Here is a 19,514-nt window from a genome sequence, read left to right on the forward strand (position 1 = left end):
GGTCTAATAGTGTCTTTTGGCAGAACCTGGTATAATGGTGTATTTTACCAGAACCTTGTCTAATGGTGTCTTTTGTTTGAACCCATTCTGATGGTGTCTGTGGCCAGAGCCTAGTCTTATGGTGTCTGTGGCCAGAACCTGATCTAATGGTGACTTTAGCCAGAGCCCAGTCTGATGGTGTCTGTTCCCAGAACCCATACTGATGGCATCAGTGGCCAGAACCCGTTCTGATAGTGTCTGTGGCCAGAACCCGGTCTTGATGGTGTCCCTGGCCAGGACCCGATGTGACTCCGTCATGCAGCATGTGTGAACGGCACAGAAAAATGAACTGACAGAGATCCTGCCGACCATTCTATCCTCACATCCAGGTGGCATGAAGATCATTATGACATTCTGAGTAGTAAAACTGGCTCTGAGATCCTGTAGAAAGACTTTTCTCTGTTTTTGCAGGGAATATGTAACTCTGGAGGGATACATTATTTTTTATTTAAATGTCCACTTCATTTTTTTCCCTCCTTATTTTATTGCTGTTTATACCTCTTTTACTGTGTTTTACCTGTTGTCCTCATAGTATTTTCTTTTAAACCAGCGATAGTTTTATAGATATCATTGGTACCATTACTTTTAGCTTGATTTTAATTTTGTTCAGCTCTTTGGTTCCACGGAGGTTGTTAAAAGGGCTATACAAATAAAATTTGAATTGAACTGGAGACCCCATGTTTTTTTCTGACCCCATTTCCTAAAACAGGTGGGAAGGAATTGAGGTTTTCAGCAAACTTCTGGGTCTGAACACATGGCTATCAAATGCATGTATGGTCCAGGGGATAATGTTCATCAATAACTTCAATATTTTTTGGAACTGCTCTCAGCGAAAGCCTATGCTTTTCTCTGCTTTCCTGATTCCTCCTCCCTCCCACTCTGGCCTGCTACTTGTCCTGGCTGACTCGGAGCCTTTTTTGACACTTTTTTCCCCAATTTTTAACATCATGGATGTGATCGGCTGGTCTCTCAATGCAATCGATCAAATTTTCTCAACCCGCAGATCGGGCAGAGGGGAGCCCGCATGTCCTGAGGGGATGCTTCCGGCTGGATACGTTCAGGATTCATGGGCCAGGTGGAGACCGATGTGTCTGGCGGTTCTGTCCTCTGAGGACATGGAGGATGTCTACATCTTTGGATTATCGGTGATCGGGATTCTGCTGATTGCTGCTGGCGGAGTTCTGATCTACCTGAAGACCCGTGAGATTCTGGCAACAACCGGCAGGCTGCCAGAATTCTGTAACGGTATGTGCCGAGCCAGTAGTGCACAGACTCTTGCATTGACCGGACTCGACCGTAAGCAGGATACCAGTTTTGCCCAGACTGGTAATCGTTTGTCGGTCCCAGAGCTAGTACACAGAATTGATTCCAACATGGAGAAGATGTCTGCTAGGATCGGTGGAAATTGACCCCCCATTTGGCTGACTGGAGCTGCCAGTCTGAGACCTGCTATGGACTCAAGGCCGAAATTGTTTTCCTCGCCTGGAACCCAAATAACAAACATATCCGGATTCGGCTTCCCAACCACCTTGGGCCGGTGAAACTCCCCCCTTGTGAACAGAAGAAGAGATGTTCATTGACACTCTGTCCCCCTCCTCAACCACCCCCGCCCCTTCCCACCTGACTCACCACCTCCCTGGACTTTGTGTGTCTTGTCTGAGTTTGTGCTTAAGTGTATGGGGTGTTTTTTTCCTGTCTCTCCAGACTGCGTCATCTAGTGACGCGGTCCGGCATTACATGTTTTTTTCCCTCAACGCCCCCCTCCCATGATCCTTATGTATCTTTATTCTTATCTGTTATAAGGCAGCGCCGGTAAAACTGGCTGCGGGACCTAAGCTTCAGTTTGGTGCTGTAAACTTGTCATAAATATTACATGTCAAACTTTGGACGAGCTGGTTCGAACCTTGAATTTCTCCCTCGGAGATTAATAAAGTATCTTTGATTTGATTTGATTTGATTTCAGACCTGATGGAGTGCATATAGATCTATCTGGATGCAGATTACTTTGCGCTCGTCTGCGTCATGCTGTGGGGACAGCGAACCCAAACACAAGCACAAAGATAAGAGCAAAGGACATAGAAGACAGGCAAACAACACCCAGCTCTGCCCCTTCATCAGATCCTCTTCTTCACATCACCCAAGGTCTCCAGCAGACGTCTCTGTCCCAGTCTGGGCCTCAGTGACCCCCATCTGTTAAGAAACACAGGGCTCCCCGTCCTCCTCTTAGATCAGGGGTCGGCAACCTGCGGCTCTGGAGCCGCATGCGGCTCTTTAGCGCCGCCCTAGTGGCTCCCTGGAGCTTTTTCAAAAATGTTTAAAGAAAAAATGGAAAAAGATGGTGGAGGGAAATATATTTTTGTTTTGATCTGGTTCTGTAGGAGGACAAACATGACACAAACATTCCTAATGTTTTCCAGCGCTGTAAAAATGTGTAAAATAAATATTAAATTTCAACATTTCTGTCAAGGAAGATTTGCATCATAGCCTGCGACACGCGTAGCTGATCTATCAGCAGGGCGGGATGCCAGGCAGGTGGTGTTGTAAACAAACCGGCGGCTGTGTGATGGGACATGGATCCCAAAGGGAAAAAGAGAAAAATAACCGAGGAGAACAGAGGATTCAACGTTTCTTGGACCGAATCATTTGCATTCATTACCAATGCGGAAGGATTGCCTGAATGTTTGCTCTGTAGCGAGAAGTTGTCAAATAACAAAAAGAGTCATGTGGAAAGACATTTCCAGGGAAAGCATGCTACATTTGCAGCCAGTACCCAGTTGGGAGTGACACAAAAAGTGTGATTGCATTACTTCTGGAGAAATTAGAGAAGTGCAAAAATGGATTTAAGTGGATTGCATCTCCAAACTCCACTATTGCTGCAAGTTTTGTTGCAACCCGGGAGATAATAAAGCGTAGAAAACCAACAGATGGTGACTACATGAAGGAGTCAGTCATCAACATATCAGGACACGTATTTCCAGACTTCAGAAACAAAACTGAGATCATACAGAAAATCAAAGCCCTCTCCGCTAAGACAGTGAAGGAAAGGACCATTAAAATGGCGGCAACATCACCGATCAGCAAATCAGGGACATTAATTCAGCACAAGTTACATCTTACATGTTGAGAAGCTGACCAGTGATGTCCGACAACAGAAGTCACATTAAACGGGTAAGAACATCATCCTTCATAGACACAGACTGAGTAACAAAGTGGATGTTTTTATAAATGATTTCTGATTTTTGTCAGTATATATCTGGAATGACACGTGGTAATGGTGCTCAGGTCGGAGGATAGCTGCGTTGGTTGCGTGTCTAAAGAGAAGAGGATGCTGCTGTGTTTTACCCTTGCACTGACTTGCTTGGCATTTGCACAGAAATCAAACTGTATTAATTTGATTTATTTTTATAAATGCAGGCAGCGTTTTATTGCGCTCTGTTTGTTGCACATTCCATTTTGTTGTTTTTTTTCGAATCCTCAAAATAAAAATGACATAAAAAATTCTAGGATTTCTATATTGCATTTTTTTAAATTTCATCAAAGCAACGAAACATAACTCATTAATATATTAATGAAGTTAAACATGAGGCGGCATCGTACAACAGAGTAATCACGTGGTGCGTCATTCTCTACAGGATGCGCTGCAGGGAAAATAAACATTTTATTATTAAGGCTCATTATGTATTTGTAGCCAACGTAGTCATTTTTATAGTAGGCTAATATAGATAATATAGATACATAAAGCATGTGTTGCCTTCATGATAAGGCTTATATCAGGCTTTAATTTTTTTGCGGCTCCGAACATATTTGTTTTTAGTTTTTTTTGGTCCAATATGGCTCTTTCAACATTTTGGGTTGCTGACCCCTGTCTTAGATCATCTATCCTCGCAGAGCAAAGCTCGGGAGGATGTTCACAAAGCTGTAGCAGAGTTATATTTATAATAGTATAATACAAACTGTATTTGTATGATACTTTCTATATTGTGAGGCGCAGCCTTCATTACCAAGTCTATTTTTGTGCTTAAGCCATACACAAGGCGCATTTTTGTGGAAACACTAAAACAAAAGTAACAAAAGCAAAACAGTGAGTTTGGTAAAAACTTTATTCAACTTTGGATTCTCTCTTGTTACCGTGGAAGTTGGTCTCGTTCCTGGGTGGGTGTTCAGCAACGATACAGGCCTTTGCGAAAGTTCGGACAGCAGTCAAAGGAGATGCCTTTGCCCAGATAACCACAATCCGTTCACATATGGTAGCATAACCATAGACTGTATATGTAAGATGGGCGGAGCCTCCATGACGTCACCTTTAGGCTTCTGAAGAGCTGAATTGAAGCTCAGTGGGTGGTTCCTACCATCACCATTTTGGCAGGAGCAATTGGTCGTCTTGCCCGGAAAAAACAAAACTGGGCAAAGAGGTGGAGCTGAGAGGGGGCCTGTGGGGGTGGATGATTGATGTCTAGTGATCTCTGACCTGCCTGTAGCTAAGAATTAACAAGCTTACAGGAGCTAACCAAGCTAATAGGAACTAACCAGCTAACGGAGGCAAGCTGGCTGAAGTCATGCTAAAAAACCACGGTTGTACATTCCTCCGACTTAAAGAAAGATATCAGGTACCTGTCAATCTATAGGACACACCCCTAATTATGCATAAGTTTGAGATGAAATTGGTTATAAACCGATGAATTATGAAAAAATATCACACACTCCCCCGCAGTTGTCATTAAACCTAAAATGTGTTTTTGTACCAGGCTGTAAGCAAGTTTATTTTTGTTGGGCTTTTGATATCTAATGTCATCATATTACAACGGATTCAAGATGGTGTCAGTGTTCACGGCTTGCCATCTCTCTGTGTCTGTTCTTGTAATTTTGTTCATTTGAATGTTAATCAGTCAAAATGTCAAATCTGTGCTGGTGTATAACCGCCAAACAATGTTGGATCTTCGCAGATCAGCCAATATCCTGGTTTATATTCCTGAAGATGGTTACAACACAATGCCTCCATTATTATAATGTCTCCCCTCTCATCTCTTCTGTGCACCCTCGTAAATACGGTTGCCACCGCGGTAGATGCAGTGGGAGACTGGTCAAACTGAAGGCCTGTTTAGCCTTTGGATCTGCCTCCTACCTTTGTGGGCTTGGAGCTACTGGCCATCCGTTGCCTCTCCGGGTGTGGTTGGAGTCATCCCACCCTTGTCTGGTCCTGATCGTTGGCGCTAACCTGTTCCTCCCTCGCAAACCCTCTTCACCGTGTCTGCGGCACCGCGGAGTGGATGTACAAAATCCTGCATCTTGCACAGACTTCTCGAACTGAGGACATCCTGGCTGCTGTAAGGTTTGGCTTGGTGAATGCCAGATCTCTTTCAAACAAGTCTTTCATCATAAAGGATTACTTTATATCCAACGGGTTGGATGTCCTCTGTGTAACGGAGACGTGGGCAACTCCCGGTGAGTCCAGCACTTTTTCCGAAGTTTTGCCTCCAGATTGCGGCTTCCTGGATTCACCACGCACATCGGGCTGAGGTGGGGGAGTTGCTGCTGTTTACAGATGCTTGTACAGGTGTAAACAAGCTTTACTGCCCATGGTTTTCTCCAGCTTTGAACTAGTTTTATTTTAAATGACTTGCACTTGTCCTGTTCTATGCGCAGTGATCTACAGATCTCCAAAATACAATAAGGATTTTATAAATGAATTTGCAGATTTTTTGGCAGAAATCATGACAAAATACAACTCTCTCCTAATTGTTGGGGATTTAAACATCCACGTGTGCTGCCCGGAAAAACCCATGGTTAAGGACTTTTTCAACTTGGTTCAGTCTGTGTCTGAACCCACGGAGGAATGAGGCCACACACTTGATTTGGTTTTATCATATGATCTGCCTGTTATTAATTTGAAAGTTTGTGATGCTGTATTTTCTGACCATATGCCGGTGGTTTTTTAAATTTCTTTGCCTAGTAATGCAGTCAGGGCGCTCCTCCTAAGCGCTCTCGTGTTTTTAACCATTCCACTCCCGCTAAGTTCTCTGCTGGTTTTGATCAGTACATTTTCCCTGGTTCCCTGCACAATGTAGATCAACTTAGCTCTTGGTTGCACGACACTTGCCAGATTGATCTGGACACTGTGGCCCCACTTAAGACCAGACAGCCCAAAGCCAGGTCTGAGCCCTGGGTAAATGACGAGACTCGTGCCATGAGACACGAATTTCGTAAGGCTGAACGTAAATGGAAAAAAGATCACTTACAGGTCTCCTTCCAAATCTTAAAGGATCGTTTGGGTTTTTATCGGTCCACCGTAAAGGAAGCAAAAAGGAAAATTTTGCGAATATTATCCTTTCAAATAGTCATAATCTTCGCATATTGTTTAAGACAACTGAGACTATTCTTAATGCTCCTCGGACTTCTTGTTGTGAGCCCTCCATCAAAATGTGCGAAAGGTGTTTACATTTTTTTATTGACAAAGTAGCTTCAGCAAGGGTGCAGATAATACTGCCCACATCTGACCCCTCAGATCCACCTCCATGTCCTGCTGTCTTCCACCAGTTTGAACATGTCACTCTTGCTCAGCTACAGAAAGTGATGGGTCACCTGAAGCTGTCAGGTTCTCCCCATGATGCCGTTCCCCCACGCCTGTTGAAAGGGCTTTTTCCTACTTTAGGATCACTAATTTTAACCATCATTAATGCCAGTCTAACATCAGGAGTGCTCCCCAAAATGTTTCAACATGCTGTCATACACCCTTCTCTCAAAAAACCTGGGCTTGATGTAAATGTTCCTGCAAACTTCAGACCGATTTCCAAGTTGCCTTTTTTACCTAAAGCCTTGGAAAGAATCATTTATAATCAGATAAGTGTCCACCTACAGGAGCGTGATGTTCTTGTCAGGTTTTTCAGTCAGGTTTTAAATCAATGCACAGTACTGAATCCGCACTTCTCAGAGTTTTTAATGATATTCTTTTATCATGTGACTCCGGTGACTGTGTGATCCTTATTTTACTGGACTTAACTGCTGCATTTGATACAGTCGATCATGATATTTTAATCTCACGTTTGGAACATTGTGTCGGCATAAAAGGTGTGGCTCTGGAATGGTTCAGGTCCTCTTTAAACGACCGAAGCTTTTCAGTTTGTCCAGGGGACTACGAGTATTCCACTGCGCCACTAGAATATGGAGTCCCACAGGGATCCATTCTGGATCCAGTTCTGTTTTCTTTATATTTACTCCCTTTGGGCTCCATTCTTAAGAGACGTGGCATCTCCTTTCATTGTTACGCAGATGACTGCCAGATTTATCTCCCCCTTAAAAATAATGATGGGTCTTCTCTCGATTCTCTTCAAACATGTCTGAAGGACGAAATCTTGGATGGCAATGATCTTTCTTAACCTAAATGACTCCAAAACAGGGATGGTGGTGTTTGGTTCTGGGTCTGCTGATGTACCCCCTATCGATCTGGACCATTTTCATTTATTTCACAAACCAGAAATTGTGAGCCTGGGTTTTAAAATGGATTCTGAATTAAAGCTTGAAGCCAGATTCAGTCAGGGCTGAAAACAAGTTTCTTCCATCTGAGGCAGCTGGTGGAAGTTAAACACTTTTTAGCACGTCTGCACTTTGAGGCAATAATCCATGCCTTTGTAACCACCCGGCTGGATTACTGCAACGCACTTTATTTTGGGGTGAATCAGTCGTTTTTATCTCGACTGCAGCTGGTGCAAAATTCAGCTGCACGTCTTTTAACTGGAACACGCAGATGTGAGCACATCACTCCAGTTTTATCACCTCTTCACTGGCTGCCCGTGCACTTTAGGATCCATTCTAAGCTGCTTTTAGAATTATTATCTGGGAAACTTGGTCTGACCGGGGTAGGTCAGCGGCAACCAAACCTCACATTTTATTTCTCCTCATTTGTTAACTCAGTCCATCAATCCAGTGTTGTTCTTTTTTACAACACAGTTGTATACACACTTACACAACTGTAAAACACCTAGGACAGGTAGCCACCGCAGCTAAAACACTGAATAAAATGTATATGCTGACAAAATTTAGAAAATTACAATATCATAAAACCATGTTTTATTCCCAGTGCAACATAAGCTTTATTTCACCAGGTAAGTCAGTTGAGAAGTGAATAACAGATAACCATCAGTCTCAGAATACGCTTACTGTAAGTTCTCGTCAGAGGGAACAAATCACTTCTCAAAGATCGATCACCCTACCACGACTTCTTAAAATATAACACACTTTATTAAAAACCACACCGGTTAAAATCATCAGGCATAAATGAGATTAATAATGTAAACCAAATATAGCGTCAAATACTGAATTAGCTAAGATGAGAGAGAGAGAGAGAGAGAGAGAGCCGAGCCAACAGCAAAAATGTAAAATAAAATTATTAAATGTAAGCAGCTTGCATAACTTACACAACTAGGAAGGTTGGAAAGATGGCAAGTCTAATGAAGTTAACTAACTATGTCAGGGTAGACTATCAGGCGGGTACCGGGGGAATGGATTTAAAAAGGGCAGCTTCTGCTTACTAAGACACCAGCTGGATCGGAGACAGTGGTATAATGGGTCGGCCTTACTTCAGGAGACAGTGGAATAATGGGTCGGTCTTACTTCAGGAGACAGTGGAATAATGGGTCGGCTTTACTTCAGGAGACAGTGGAATAATGGGCCGGCTTTACTTCAGGAGACAGTGGAATAATGGGTCGGCTTTACTTCAGGAGACAGTGGAATAATGGGTCGGCCTTACTTCAGGAGACAGTGGAATAATGGGTCGGCCTTACTTCAGGAGACAGTGGAATAATGGGTCGGCCTTACTTCAGGAGACAGTGGAATAATGGGTCGGCCTTACTTCAGGAGACAGTGGAATAATGGGTCGGCTTTACTTCAGGTGACAGTGGAATAATGGGCCGGCTTTACTTCAGGAGACAGTGGAATAATGGGTCGGCCTTACTTCAGGAGACAGTGGAATAATGGGTCGGCTTTACTTCAGGAGACAGTGGAATAATGGGTCGGCCTTACTTCAGGAGACAGTGGAATAATGGGTCGGCCTTACTTCAGGAGACAGTGGAATAATGGGTCGGCTTTACTTCAGGAGACAGTGGAATAATGGGTCGGCCTTACTTCAGGAGACAGTGGAATAATGGGTCGGCCTTACTTCAGGAGACAGTGGAATAATGGGTCGGCCTTACTTCAGGAGACAGTGGAATAATGGGTCGGCCTTACTTCAGGAGACAGTGGTATAATGGGTCGGCCTTACTTCAGGAGACAGTGGAATAATGGGTCGGCCTTACTTCAGGAGACAGTGGAATAATGGGTCGGCCTTACTTCAGGAGACAGTGGAATAATGGGTCGGCCTTACTTCAGGAGACAGTGGAATAATGGGTCGGCCTTACTTCAGGAGACAGTGGAATAATGGGTCGGCCTTACTTCAGGAGACAGTGGAATAATGGGTCGGCTTTACTTCAGGTGACAGTGGAATAATGGGCCGGCTTTACTTCAGGAGACAGTGGAATAATGGGTCGGCCTTACTTCAGGAGACAGTGGAATAATGGGTCGGCTTTACTTCAGGAGACAGTGGAATAATGGGTCGGCCTTACTTCAGGAGACAGTGGAATAATGGGTCGGCCTTACTTCAGGAGACAGTGGAATAATGGGTCGGCTTTACTTCAGGAGACAGTGGAATAATGGGTCGGCCTTACTTCAGGAGACAGTGGAATAATGGGTCGGCCTTACTTCAGGAGACAGTGGAATAATGGGTCGGCCTTACTTCAGGAGACAGTGGAATAATGGGTCGGCCTTACTTCAGGAGACAGTGGTATAATGGGTCGGCCTTACTTCAGGAGACAGTGGAATAATGGGTCGGCCTTACTTCAGGAGACAGTGGAATAATGGGTCGGCCTTACTTCAGGAGACAGTGGAATAATGGGTCGGCTTTACTTCAGGAGACAGTGGAATAATGGGTCGGCTTTACTTCAGGAGACAGTGGAATAATGGGTCGGCCTTACTTCAGGAGACAGTGGAATAATGGGTCGGCCTTACTTCAGGAGACAGTGGAATAATGGGTCGGCCTTACTTCAGGAGACAGTGGAATAATGGGTCGGCCTTACTTCAGGAGACAGTGGAATAATGGGCCGGCCTTACTTCAGGAGACAGTGGAATAATGGGCCGGCTTTACTTCAGGAGACAGTGGAATAATGGGTCGGCTTTACTTCAGGAGACAGTGGAATAATGGGTCGGCTTTACTTCAGGAGACAGTGGAATAATGGGTCGGCCTTACTTCAGGAGACAGTGGAATAATGGGTCGGCTTTACTTCAGGAGACAGTGGAATAATGGGTCGGCCTTACTTCAGGAGACAGTGGAATAATGGGTCGGCCTTACTTCAGGAGACAGTGGAATAATGGGTCGGCCTTACTTCAGGAGACAGTGGAATAATGGGTCGGCCTTACTTCAGGAGACAGTGGAATAATGGGCCGGCTTTACTTCAGGAGACAGTGGAATAATGGGTCGGCTCTACTTCAGGAGACAGTGGAATAATGGGTCGGCCTTACTTCAGGTGACAGTGGAATAATGGGTCGGCCTTACTTCAGGAGACAGTGGAATAATGGGTCGGCCTTACTTCAGGAGACAGTGGAATAATGGGTCGGCCTTACTTCAGGAGACAGTGGAATAATGGGTCGGCCTTACTTCAGGAGACAGTGGAATAATGGGTCGGCCTTACTTCAGGAGACAGTGGTATAATGGGTCGGCCTTACTTCAGGAGACAGTGGAATAATGGGCCGGCTTTACTTCAGGAGACAGTGGAATAATGGGTCGGCTTTACTTCAGGAGACAGTGGAATAATGGGTCGGCCTTACTTCAGGAGACAGTGGTATAATGGGTCGGCCTTACTTCAGGAGACAGTGGAAGAATGGGCCGGCCTTACTTCAGCGTCTTGGTGGTCGAGAACCCGAACCTTGGGTCCAGTGGGCAAGGATTCAGTGGTCGTCCTGATACTTGTCCAAAGGGGACCTCCACAGTAGTCAGGAGCTCGCCTGGAACCACCTGGTTCAACGTCTGAAGCTGGACCCAACTCCGATTAGAATCCACGGGTCACGGGTGCCGGCAAAGTCCTGGGATCAGCTGGATCAGTAACGTTCGGGTCGTCCGTACGTTACTGGTCACAGTCTTGGGGAGGCCGGAGTGTGACTTGATGATGTCAGAAACAAAAATTGTTCAGCCAGAATTGGATGAGTTTTCTGGTGTTAAGCAGTCGAGCGAGCTTACTGTAATAAAAAACGAACATGACGCCAGACGGACAAAAACACAACTAAAGCAAACATTAAACGAAAACAAGAGGAAAAGTAAACAAGCAAAGAAAAAAAACAATAGAAGAGACAAGAGAAAAGAAAAAAAGAGAAGACCAAGCGAGTTCCAGGAAGACAGTTAAATTTGCCGGCGCTCTGGGGCGGACTTTAGACTATCCAATCAGAGCGCATGGGTCAAGACATGGGGTCTGAAGGTTTGGTCAAAATACTAAGTTCTTGGGGAAAATTCAGCTGCACGTCTTTTAACTGGAACACGCAGATATGAGCACATCACTCCAGTTTTATCACCTCTTCACTGGCTGCCCGTGCACTTTAGGATCCATTCTAAGCTGCTTTTATTCATTTTTAAATGTGTGAATGGCGCTGCCCCGCGGTACCTCTCTGAGCTCCTCCACCCTCTGGTCCCTCAGGTCGGCTGACTAGCTGCTTCCATCAGTACCGAGGAGGAAACGGAAGCTCAGAGGGGACCGGGCCTTTGCACCTAAACTGTGGAATGAGCTTCGTTTACACGTTAGATAGGCCTCCACTGTATCTGCTGTTAAATCTGTACTGAAGACCTGTTTGTTTCAGCTGCTTTCCGCACAATAAGTTGACTTTTTATTTTATCTGATTTTATTTCGATTGTTTTAGTTTGATTGCTTTCATTTTTTAATTGTTCTTAGATGTCGGAATTTTTTTTTTCAGTTGTCATAATGTATGTTATTTATTCTGGTTTTTTTAATCCCCCACAATGTGACACTTTGGTCAACATTGTTGTTTTTAAAGTGCCTTATAAATAAAGTTGCTTTGTATATTGTATGGGACTCTATGATCCCTTGCTCTAGAGTCCCTAGTGGATGAGGGGGGACTGCAACTTCTGGCACTTCGACGCAGGTTTCCCCTTTTAACCGCTGGAGGTTGCTACTTCTTAAAAAGGGGGACCACCACCCCAGCCTGCCAGTCCAGCGGTACTGCCCCCGATGTCCACGCGATGCTGCAGAGACGTGTCAGCCAGGACAGCCCCACAGCATCCAGAGCCTTAAGGAACTCCGGGCGGATCTCATCCACCCCCGGGGCCTTGCCGCCAAGGAGCTTATTTAACCACCTCAGCGACTTCAGCCCCAGAGATAGGAGAGTCCACCCCTGAGTCCACCAGCTCTGCTTCTTCATCGGAAGACGTGTTGGTAGGATTGAGGAGGTCTTCGAAGTATTCCTTCCACCGACCCACAACGTCCCGAGTTGAGGTCAACAGCTCCCCATCTCCACTGTACACAGTGTTGATGGAGCACTGCTTCCCACTCCATCCCTCCCAATCACTCCCCTTCAGGTCTCACTGTCATTGCCCACGGGAACATTGACGTCTCCCAGCAGAACAAGGGAGTCCCCAGATGCAGACGATACGTAGCTTTATGTGTCTTTATCACCAGACGACTGCAGTCTGTTGTGGAAATATGATGTGGGGGGATGCTTACCTTGATACCACAGACAGGGTACAGTGATTTGATAGCAGAGACCCTCTTTTCATATATCTGTACAGACTGACAGAGTTCCGAGATGCTGGGGCGGGAGGCTCCCTGAGTGAGGAGGCCACCCAATTTATAGGTTCTCTCTCACAAGGCACCTCCATACATGGCATACATAGCTATTGTTTCAATGAACTCCTCATATGATGTATCCATAAACGGGACATCAGTTATTCTTGTAAAGGACATAATCCACCATAATCCAAGCAATCTATTCTTAATTATAGCTGTCACTGCCATGCAAGTGTTTACCACAATTCCTGCACACAATGACTTTCATATCTACAAACAGATCTCCACACTGTTTACATAGTAAATGTGTACATGGTAAAGCAGCTAATTATAGAGTTTTTCTGTTTGTTTTAGTTTCACTCTCATCTCATCTTACGTGTCTTGTGGATTTAAAATGAAGAATGCAAATGAAAATCCTTCACGTTCATGTTTATTATCTAGTTAAAGTTGCCACATCTCAGCAAGGGCAGTACAATGTGAATCTTCTTTTTCTTATTCTTCTTATTTATTATTGGAACTGACATACGATAAAGGCACTTGCTGTTATCTTAAATCTCCCAACGCAGTTAGTTCCAGATGCTTTCTGAGAAGCTCCATTAAGAAGATGTGCATCATGTGCCTTACTCCAGGGCATCTCATCAATGTGGAAGAGTACAGGGTTACTCTTTGTCAGTCTGTGCCGTTACACACAGTTTCAACTTTGTAAGAAGGTTAATTAATGCCAACATCCTTGTGTGTGTTGCTTGTAGTCTCTTAAAGTGCTGCGGACCTCCGAGTTTTTGCCCTATGTCGTCTTTCTTCAGTCTCCAGACTTTGAGGTCCTCAAGGCTATGAATCGCTCAGCTGTAGAAGCAGGGGTGGACACCAAGACTCTGACGGTACAAAGAATTCAGTTGTGTGGAAATGTGTTTTTCTGCCTCGCAGAATACCAAGTTAGATGATCTGTCTATGTTTCCTTTGCAGGACGAGGAGCTGCAGAGGACGTGCGACGAGAGTGCTAAAATTCAAGCAGCCTATGGTCACTACTTTGACCTCAGTATCATCAATGAAAACCTCGATGAGACCTACCGCACGGTCAAAGCTGCACTGGAAACGGTTTCTAAAAATCCCCAGTGGGTCCCTGTAAACTGGGTCTTCTAGAAAATGATTTAGGAGCTTGCAGGAAGGAGTCAAAATGAAGCAAAAAGCTCTGAAATGTATCCATTTTTATAAATGATAGATTTTGTTTTTAGATTTTCAACAGATCCTGCTGACATCTGACTCTAGCATTAGCTTAGCATTCATTAGAGCATCATCATCATCATCATTTAATGAAGGTTGTAGTTTCCAGTGCAGGAAACATGAAAAATAGACCCATAGAGGATTCTGTGTGCATACGTATCTGTACACAGGGAACAAAAACACATTTTAATACCATGTTCTATTTGAAGGCATCGCTCTGGGTTTAAGTCCATATGTGATTCACAAAGAAATGAATGTCAATCAACCCAGATTCTTCTCAGTAAGACTGTGTGTGTGCATGCCTGAGCATGAACTCCAAACTTTTGTATGTTTTTAAATTCTTGTGCCATTACTGATGATCATCAGCAGACTTTGTCAGTGTTTACATTTGATCATGCTCACCTTTAATCTGAGGGACATCGAAAGTATGCTCATTTCTTTCTAACACAGAAAAAACATGAACATTTTTTATTATTGCTTCATTTTTTACAGCTAACATCTCAGCTCCAGTGTAAAAAGGGATGTAGTAATGTGAATTCAGCAGATTAAAGCACAGTGTCTCATGTTTACTTGGGAATTATTATCTGGGAAACTTGGTCTGACCGGGGTAGGTCAGCGGCAACCAAACCTCACATTTTATTTCTCCTCATTTGTTAACTCAGTCTATCAATCCAGTGTTGTTCTTTTTTACAACACAGTTGTATACACACTTACACAACTGTAAAACACCTAGGACAGGTAGCCACCGCAGCTAAAACACTGAATAAAATGTATATGCTGACAAAATTTAGAAAATTACAATATCATAAAACCATGTTTTATTCCCAGTGCAACATAAGCTTTATTTCACCAGGTAAGTCAGTTGAGAAGTGAATAACAGATAACCATCAGTCTCAGAATACGCTTACTGTAAGTTCTCGTCAGAGGGAACAAATCACTTCTCAAAGATCGATCACCCTACCACGACTTCTTAAAATATAACACACTTTATTAAAAACCACACCGGTTAAAATCATCAGGCATAAATGAGATTAATAATGTAAACCAAATATAGCGTCAAATACTGAATTAGCTAAGATGAGAGAGAGAGAGAGAGAGAGAGCCGAGCCAACAGCAAAAATGTAAAATAAAATTATTAAATGTAAGCAGCTTGCATAACTTACACAACTAGGAAGGTTGGAAAGATGGCAAGTCTAATGAAGTTAACTAACTATGTCAGGGTAGACTATCAGGCGGGTACCGGGGGAATGGATTTAAAAAGGGCAGCTTCTGCTTACTAAGACACCAGCTGGATCGGAGACAGTGGTATAATGGGTCGGCCTTACTTCAGGAGACAGTGGAATAATGGGTCGGTCTTACTTCAGGAGACAGTGGAATAATGGGTCGGCTTTACTTCAGGAGACAGTGGAATAATGGGCCGGCTTTACTTCAGGAGACAGTGGAATAATGGGTCGGCCTTACTTCAGGAGACAGTGGAATAATGGGTCGGCCTTACTTCAGGAGACAGTGGAATAATGGGTCGGCTTTACTTCAGGAGACAGTGGAATAATGGGTCGGCCTTACTTCAGGAGACAGTGGAATAATGGGTCGGCCTTACTTCAGGAGACAGTGGAATAATGGGTCGGCCTTACTTCAGGAGACAGTGGTATAATGGGTCGGCCTTACTTCAGGAGACAGTGGTATAATGGGTCGGCCTTACTTCAGGAGACAGTGGAAGAATGGGCCGGCTTTACTTCAGGAGACAGTGGAATAATGGGTCGGCTTTACTTCAGGAGACAGTGGAATAATGGGTCGGCTTTACTTCAGGAGACAGTGGAATAATGGGTCGGCCTTACTTCAGGAGACAGTGGTATAATGGGTCGGCCTTACTTCAGGAGACAGTGGTATAATGGGTCGGCCTTACTTCAGGAGACAGTGGAAGAATGGGCCGGCTTTACTTCAGGAGACAGTGGAATAATGGGCCGGCTTTACTTCAGGAGACAGTGGAATAATGGGTCGGCTTTACTTCAGGAGACAGTGGAATAATGGGTCGGCCTTACTTCAGGAGACAGTGGAATAATGGGTCGGCCTTACTTCAGGAGACAGTGGAAGAATGGGCCGGCTTTACTTCAGGAGACAGTGGAAGAATGGGCCGGCTTTACTTCAGGAGACAGTGGAATAATGGGTCGGCTTTACTTCAGGAGACAGTGGAATAATGGGTCGGCCTTACTTCAGGAGACAGTGGTATAATGGGTCGGCCTTACTTCAGGAGACAGTGGAAGAATGGGCCGGCCTTACTTCAGCGTCTTGGTGGTCGAGAACCCGAACCTTGGGTCCAGTGGGCAAGGATTCAGTGGTCGTCCTGATACTTGTCCAAAGGGGACCTCCACAGTAGTCAGGAGCTCGCCTGGAACCACCTGGTTCAACGTCTGAAGCTGGACCCAACTCCGATTAGAATCCACGGGTCACGGGTGCCGGCAAAGTCCTGGGATCAGCTGGATCAGTAACGTTCGGGTCGTCCGTACGTTACTGGTCACAGTCTTGGGGAGGCCGGAGTGTGACTTGATGATGTCAGAAACAAAAATTGTTCAGCCAGAATTGGATGAGTTTTCTGGTGTTAAGCAGTCGAGCGAGCTTACTGTAATAAAAAACGAACATGACGCCAGACGGACAAAAACACAACTAAAGCAAACATTAAACGAAAACAAGAGGAAAAGTAAACAAGCAAAGAAAAAAAACAATAGAAGAGACAAGAGAAAAGAAAAAAAGAGAAGACCAAGCGAGTTCCAGGAAGACAGTTAAATTTGCCGGCGCTCTGGGGCGGACTTTAGACTATCCAATCAGAGCGCATGGGTCAAGACATGGGGTCTGAAGGTTTGGTCAAAATACTAAGTTCTTGGGGAATTAAACTTAACATTTTTCCAACCTCAAAACATGTCTATAAAATCCATTTATAGATGAGCAGAAGTATGAATGATCTTTATAAACCTGAACCTTAAAACAGTTTTGCTGCTGTCAAACGGAGAAAAGGTTTGTTAACAGGTACAAGACATTTCATCGAGTCATTTCATCAATGATTTTCACTTTCCACGGACCTGGTGGGTCAAGAAATCATTTCCACACAAGTTCTTACTTTGAGTCAGAGTCGTTAATAACAACAGCATATAATGTTAATCACTGTGTATTTAAGCAACATGAAATGCATATCTCAACCTGTCCGAGGGTGTCTGCTAGATGGATTGTGTTTTGGATTTGGATTTGCATAAAATAAGTCCAACATCTTATTTTCTCTGGTGGAGCAGCTGACAAACTGCTGGAATGTTGGTAGAGTTGCAGAGAGGGAGACGTTGTTGAAGTCTCCGGAGATCGCCATGAATGAGTTTGGATGCTGTGTTTGTAGCCGAGCAACGACGGAGCTGATGACATCACAGGCTGTGTCTGGTGCGGTACCAGGTATTATATAAACCGCTACCAGAATAACACAGGTAAACTCTCTGGGTAAATAATATGGACGGAAGCTCACAGCTAACAGTTCCATGTCCCTTGTGCATATCTTCTCCTTGACAGTAACATGTCCAGGATGACACCAACGCTGGTTAACCAGCACTGCAATTCCACCACCCTTTAGCTTTCCGCTGTGTTGTCTACTGCGGTCTGCACGGACCGTTTTAAAGCCTGGTACAGACACATTACAGTCAGGTATGTGTTCATGCAGCCATGTCTCGGTGAAGCACTGCACTCTCTGTATTCTTTCTGACACCTTGTTAGCATCTCCAGCTCGTCCGTTTTGTTAGCTAGCGATCTCACATTCTCAGCATGGATTTTAGGGTTTTATTAAACCACTCTACTAGCCCATCTGTCTGCGGATGGTACACTGAGGTTCTTTTGTGCTTTATGTGTAACAGGGCACATAGTTGTTTCATAAATGTGGACATAAATGGGGTGCCTTGGTCTGTAAGGATCTCTCTTGGTATGCCGACTCGGCTACTGAGGAGGAAGAGTTCTTTTGCTATCTGTTTAGCATTAGCTTTTCTTAAGGGAACTGCTTCTGGGTACCGGGTAGCATAGTCTACACTAGGATGTACTGGTACCCCAAGCGCTCTTGGGGAGGGGCCCCACAATATCCATGCCAAGTCGTTCAAAGGGGGTTTCTATAATGGGCAATGGGATCAGGGGGTTCCTATAAGTGGGTTTCGGGGCTGTAGTCTGACATGCCGGGCAGCTTCAGTAGTTCTCTACATCTTTGTGCACTCCTGGCCAGTAGAACCTCTGCAGAATCCGCTCCTTCGTTTTATCAACCCCTAAGTGCGCCCCTAACAGGTGGGTATGTGCCAACTGCAGCACTGTTCGCCAGTGGGCCTGGGGTACAAGAAGTTGCTCCACTATGTGATTGGGCCTTTTTACTACCCGATACAGGAGGCCATTTTTCACGGCAAAGTGGGGGTAGGACAGCTGTCCACGCAGTCCGACCATTGTCCCCTCCAGAACCTGGATGTTTTGTAAAGCATTCACAAAAGTGGGCTCCTGTAGTTGTGCAGTTCCATACTGACCTTTCAGGCGTGGCAGTTCCCCAGGGTCCCCATCGCTGTCGTCCCCCAGGTTGGCCAGTAAGCAGTCAGACTCATGTGCCTCCTCCGGTGCAGTCTCTGGGCCACTTGACTCTATTGCCCCCGCTTGTGAAGCCACTAGGGAAGGAGAGCATAGTTTGACCGGGTTTCTCTTCATGTTAGTTTCAGCCCCGTTTCTCACTCTTCACTTATGTGTCCGGGGGCTCTGCAGCATCCTTCTTCCTGCTTCCCCCCAAAGGAGAGGGAATGCCGGGCAGTCCCGACCGATCAGCACTGGTACCGGTAGAGTGTTCACAATGCCCACTCTTAAGGAAAATGAACCCTTTGTGGTTGTCAGGTCCACAACTGTTGTGGGGTAGTCACGAGTTTCCCCATGGACACATAACACAGCCATCCTTTCCTTCTGTTTTTGGGGGACTGTGGCTAGGATAGACTCCTGCACTAGGGTTTGCGCACTACCAGAATCCAGTAAGGCCTCTTAATCTTGATTATTCACAGTAACGGGGCACATAGATCTAAAATCCTCTACCCCCGTCACCAGTGCTGCAAAATGGCCACGGGCACTACTGGCTGACTCTGCTGTTCGCATAGACTCATCCATTTTTCCATATGCCAGGATATGTGGCCTCTCTGTCCACAGCGGTAGCATTGACGAGACTCCGGACCTGACCCTTGGGCCTCGGGAGATGGGGGGCTGCCCGCTCCTTTAGGTGGACTCTGCACCCGGTGCATAGGGTGGGACTCTCTGGGGCAGCTTCCCCGTTGCGAAAGGGAGACATTACCTGCTGGCTCTTGTCGACTGGGTTGGAGCATGTCAGTTGCGGCTTGATACTGTTCGACGGCCTCAACTAACTCCTGGGCTGTGGTTAACCTTTGGTGGGCTATTATCTTT

General features: G+C 45.1%; 1 protein-coding gene across 1 annotated transcript in view; it reads left to right on the forward strand.

The window, feature by feature from the left end:
- Nucleotides 1-13,994, forward strand: part of mpp2a (MAGUK p55 scaffold protein 2a) — a gene marked incomplete at both ends in the record, with an annotated part of 111,653 nt that extends 97,659 nt beyond the window's left edge. Inside the window, 2 exons of the mRNA XM_079253287.1 lie at nucleotides 13,604-13,732; nucleotides 13,818-13,994. Coding sequence (XP_079109413.1) covers nucleotides 13,604-13,732; nucleotides 13,818-13,994 — 306 coding nt within the window. The remainder of the gene's footprint in view (nucleotides 1-13,603; nucleotides 13,733-13,817) is intronic.
- Between the last annotated feature and the right edge of the window lie 5,520 nt (nucleotides 13,995-19,514).

Source organism: Telmatherina bonti, assembly GCF_933228915.1.
Source record: "Telmatherina bonti genome assembly, chromosome: 14".
Classification (NCBI taxonomy): Eukaryota; Metazoa; Chordata; class Actinopteri; order Atheriniformes; family Telmatherinidae; genus Telmatherina; species Telmatherina bonti.